The 5147-nt window shown below is 45.6% G+C and overlaps 1 protein-coding gene across 2 annotated transcripts; it reads left to right on the forward strand.

The window, feature by feature from the left end:
- Positions 1 to 2369: 2369 nt before the first annotated feature.
- LOC123188654 (protein ANTAGONIST OF LIKE HETEROCHROMATIN PROTEIN 1) lies at positions 2370 to 4195 on the forward strand. 2 transcript variants are annotated; one of them, XM_044600870.1, is made up of 2 exons: positions 2370 to 2721; positions 2967 to 4195. In XM_044600870.1, exons 1-2 carry the CDS (start codon positions 2403 to 2405, stop codon positions 4019 to 4021), a joined length of 1374 nt encoding a protein of 457 aa, XP_044456805.1. In that variant the 5' UTR covers positions 2370 to 2402; the 3' UTR covers positions 4022 to 4195. The 2 variants fall into 2 exon arrangements, with proteins under 2 accessions (XP_044456805.1, XP_044456806.1); XM_044600871.1 differs by having other exon boundaries at positions 2374 to 2671.
- The last annotated feature ends 952 nt before the right edge of the window (positions 4196 to 5147 follow it).

Raw genomic sequence — 5147 nt, forward strand, 5'->3', positions numbered from 1 at the left:
ATATGAGACAAGTATGTAAGGTATGCACAATAGCGTGGCCCGGCAATTCTCAACTTGCTAGTCTCGATGGGTAAGCGACGCGAAATGGCTCGGGTTATCAATGCAAAAGCAAAATGAGATGTCGTCGAGGTTACCGTCCGATCGTACGGTAAGAAAGAAGTTGTTGAAGCCGGTGTGGTGTCCGAGTTGATGATCGAGTGGCGGCGATGATGATGTCCAAATGCGCCTAAGTAGCCGAAACACCTTAGGACACAAGAGAAACCGCGGTCCGAAACTCAAACAACCACGAGAAATAGTGTGGAAGAACACGAGTGTTGGTATGGAAGCAAAATGGTGCAAAACAAAAGATGGCCAAAAGTTTCTGGATGGTCCGTGCGCACGGGGTAAGTGAGGCCCGTGTGCACGGGGTCTCGAGGGCCTGTGTGCACGGGGTGTGCTGGGAGCGGATGAAAGGCTCCGGATCCGTGGGGATTTTGCAAGGTAAGGCAATTTCAAGGGTTTGGAAGGTGGGGAAGCAGGAAGATGGGTAGATCCACTTGCCAAACTTCAAATTCGTGGATCAAAACAATCAAATCTCACAAGATCCAACAAATTGTAAGAAAAAAAATTAGGCTATTTTTATGGGGATTTTTGAATTTGGATGAAAAACAACAAAATCAAGCTAGCAAATGGGGGGATGGGACGCCAATATGTGAATCAACCTTGCTCATGATACCAAAATGATATAGGATGAAATCCTAGAGGGGGATCTTTTCACACTTGGAGGGGGAAAAGGGCAAACTCTCAAGAACACAAAGAGGAAATCACTCAAACAATTCCCCAATTACACATCCACTAGAATAGCAATACAATATCCACAAGTCACAAACACAATCAAAGGAAAGATACAATGACAAAGTTCTTCCCACTCCTAGGAGATGAGGTCTTGAAGATAGTCTTCTCCTAGAGGAGGTCTTGAAGATAGTCTTCTTCTAGAGGAGGTCTTGAAATCCACTAGGATTCTTCCCAAAGGGGCCTTGATTCCACAAGTGAGAAGGTAGAAGGAGCAAAGCTCACAAATATCTCATCTCATACTTTGCTAACCCTAAACATAGCCCTAGGTACGGTTTATATAGTCTTGGGGTCGAAAGAGATGAAGAGGGGCTCGGTTTGGGGATCTCAGCCGTCCATCCTGGGAGGCCCGTGCGCATGGGGTAGGTTGGGCCCGTGCGCACGGGGTCCCGTGGGCACGGTACATGCCCGTGCGCACGGGGTGCTCCAGCGTCAACTCCCTGGATAGTCCGTGGGCACGGGGTCACCTGGGACTTCCAGTTGCGCTGTTGTTGCACTCCGTCTTGGTTCGCGTGGCCTTGGGGTGGTTCCTCTTCTCCTTGGGGGTGCTCCTGAGCCTCTTGGTGGTGTTCCTCTTCGTACCTAACGAGACATAGCGTATCTTGGTGAGGTAGCAATAATGTTCCATTCGTATCCATATGCAAGCTAAGTAGGAGGGAGTTCACCTCGTTTTCCAAAGTACGTGCTCTAGCTCTTGTTATAGGTCCACGTGGGGCTTGATGTGTCGGTGTAGAGTCCATGGGGATGATGGAAGGATGCTCCGCATCACAGCCCCCACTACCGCAAAATCGCTGCCACCGGCGTCGGGGGAACTAGTCCTTGCTGTGCTCGCCGGAGTTGCTGCTCCTCCTCTGTCTCAGTCCCGCGAGCAGGTGCTAGCTCCAACCGAGAATGACGACGACGACCTGTCACACCCGGCGCTTCTTCGACGTTTTCTGCAACCAGAGCTATGTTTCTGAAACATGCCTCATATTGCAATGTCTGACTACTCACTCTTTAATGCCGGGCGCTCCTGCGGTGCTGCAACTCGGGCTATGTTTCCGAAACAAGACCCTCGTTGTAGAAAAAACCTTCACAATCAAAACATTTCTTTTCTTTCTGAAACAAAAGATATGTTGCAAAAATATTTTAAAACAAGACTCCAGTTGCAGAAAAAAAACCTTCAACATCGAATCATTTTTTCTTTGTTTCTGAAACTAGTCATATGTTGCAGAAATCTATCGAAACAAGACTCTTATTGCAAGAAAAAGACTGGCCGCGCGGGATTGACTTGTGGTCGGCGTGTTCACTTGATCAGGATTGATCTGACGGCTACGTAAGCGGCGGACGTTCGGGTGTGCATAAGCCGGCTGAAGGTAAGCTTTTCGCATTATTATTTTGTATTGATTGCCATACATATCAAGATTATGAAGGATAAGGGAGCAGAAATATTGTGTTCTAAATAAAATAAATAAAGGAAAAATGATGCAACATGTGGACCCCACACTGGCACACGGCAATAGGATGGCCCCACCTGTTAGCGTCTTTTGTTCTTGAGAGACCCACTCGTCGGTGTTGCTGGTAGAAGCACCATGGGTTCCCAAGGAAGCGAAGAGAAAGCCACCGGACAAGAGCAAGAAGGGTTGGAAGGCGGCGGCAGGATAGAGGAGAGGAGTCAGAAGATGGCTCCGGTGAAGAAGCCCAAAAAGGCCAAGCGGAAGATCAGTGACTCCGGCGAGACCAAGATCGATGACTCCAGCGAGGCGAAGACCAAGGACGCCAGCAAGGTCAAGAGAACCAAGTCCGGCGGCTCGTTGGCGTTGCTTCCGGCGGACCTTCGTGGCCCCGATACGGAATGGTGGTATGTCTTCCTCAGCAAGCACGGGGAACTCCACAAGGAAGCCGAATCACGTACCGCACCTCCCAAACCCTCGCGCTTTCATCTCTGACAGTCCCCCCCCCCCAAATCGCTCCATTCGGCAGCCAATCTTGTGTTTGGTGTGTTCGTGTACGTATTTTGCCAAGATTTTGGTGTGGGCGGCCGTGTTCTTGTTGGAAGCACGAATCTTGTAGATTAATTGCGACATTGCAATGCGATGCTGTCGAGACGAATCTTAGAGATATAATTCTGACTTTTTATTCACTCTGTTGGATAGGTGGTCGTGCTCCAGTGCCTTCAGATGATGAGGAAGCGTTCAGGTACTTCTTCAGGACATCGAGGAGGACTTTTGAGTACATCTGCTCGATTGTACGGGAGGATTTGATATCGAGGCCGCCTTCTGGGCTGATCAACATTGAGGGGAGACTGCTTAGTGTGGAGAAGCAAGTAGCAATTGCCATGAGGAGGCTGGCATCTGGGGATTCGCAGGTGTCCGTTGGAGCTGCTTTTGGTGTGGGGCAGTCTACTGTTTCCCAAGTCACATGGAGGTTTATCGAGTCGATGGAAGAGAGGGCTCGGCATCATTTGGTGTGGCCGGGCCAGGAGAGGATGGAGGAGATCAAAGCTAGGTTGGAGGCTGTCTCTGGTCTACCAAATTGCTGCGGTGCCATTGATGCCACACACATTATCATGACGCTTCCTGCTGTTGAGTCATCTGAAGACTGGTGTGACCCTGCGAAAAACTACAGTATGTTCCTACAAGGTATTGTTGACAATGAGATGAGATTTATTGATATTGTCACTGGATGGCCAGGGAGCATGACATTCTCACGCTTGTTAAAATGCTCTGGGTTTTACAAGCTCTGCGAGGCTGGAAAACGCTTGAATGGTCCTGTCAGAACATCAGGGGAGGATTCAGAAATAAGGGAATTCATTGTTGGTGACATGTGTTATCCTCTACTGCCATGGCTTATGACTCCGTACCAAGGAGAAAGTCTATCTACCCCAATGGTCAACTTTAATGCCCGGCAAAAAACTGCAAGGATGCTTGGAACAAGAGCATTGGCACGGCTGAAAGGCTCCTGGAAGATCTTGCACAAAGTCATGTGGAGGCCTGATAAAAATAAGTTACCGAGTATCATCCTGGTGTGCTGTCTGCTTCACAATATAATTCTGGACTGCAACGACAAACTGCTTCCGGATATTCAGCTTCCAGATCATCATGATAATGGTTATAATGAAGAGAACTGCCAGCAAGAGAATCCTAATGGCAAAGTAATTAGAGAGATCATTACAGGATATCTCCCGACTTATGAAGAAACATCAAACTGAATTAAGCTGGATGGAAGCATAGTTGGAGATGTGATGATGTGTCTTTGTTCTATTGTTATTTACCTCAGTTATCCCTAATGTTCATGTTCTAGTTTAATCAGATCTGCTGGTTACAGTAAAGGTTCTGCATGAATGGTGTGATTTATTCCTTCAGCAATTAGCTACTTTGAAACACATGTTGAGTTAATTTTTTCCTGATGATGACAGTCCCTATCATGTTGAGTTTCATAATGTTGCTGAGGCCAGTTGTTTTGAATCAAGGAAATCAATTGTTTTTTCGAAAATGGGCAAAGGAATCATCTTTGAGGCTCTATTGTCATTAGCTAGACAATTTTATTTTATATATTAGAATTGAATCCATGGTAGATAATTATTTAAACATGAGTTCTCCAGTCCTTTTAGTGAGTATACTGTCCATAATATGTCATGCTGTGGACAGTACTAGTCACGAATTCTTTGTTGCCTCATCTTTGGTAGATTACTAGGCTACAGTTCCTATTTTATTACGTTTTGTGTTTGACATGACTGATGATGATTTGCTGAACTTCTGAAGATATAAAACTTAACGTTCCATGATTTTTTGGGGGTGATTTGCTATTATTTCACTGATAAGGGTCTAAAATCCTTAAGTGGCAAGTATTTTTATGTGTAATGAATACACCTTCTTTGATAGCACACTTGATGCCCGTGAAATATTGACTCTATAGAGCATACTGATAATCTGACATCCTCTGATGTACAGGTAACTGTTTACAGCTAAGTAATACATTATAACTGTGATTTGACAAACAAACCCCTTGCATATTTCCCATGAAACGCTTATGTCCAAAATATTTCTGCCCTATCTTGCACACAGACTATAATCACAGATGCAGATAATTTCTTGACAGGCATTGGAGGGATGAATTGCTTTTTCCAATGAGGACTCCCATTTATATCTTATACTCTCCATATACCTTTTTGTGCTTCTTACTTCGAGACGTGAACAGGTTACATGTGTTTCCTAATCCTGTTGTTTCTTGTTCCTTGTTTCGAATACCATTAATGTTTACCACCCTCATGGTTATTTTATTAGTTAATGGCAAGTAAATGTGAGTTCTGTGAAGTGATTTTGTACACATGAAGA

This window comes from Triticum aestivum, chromosome 2A (assembly GCF_018294505.1).
Source record: "Triticum aestivum cultivar Chinese Spring chromosome 2A, IWGSC CS RefSeq v2.1, whole genome shotgun sequence".
Lineage (NCBI taxonomy): Eukaryota > Viridiplantae > Streptophyta > Magnoliopsida > Poales > Poaceae > Triticum > Triticum aestivum.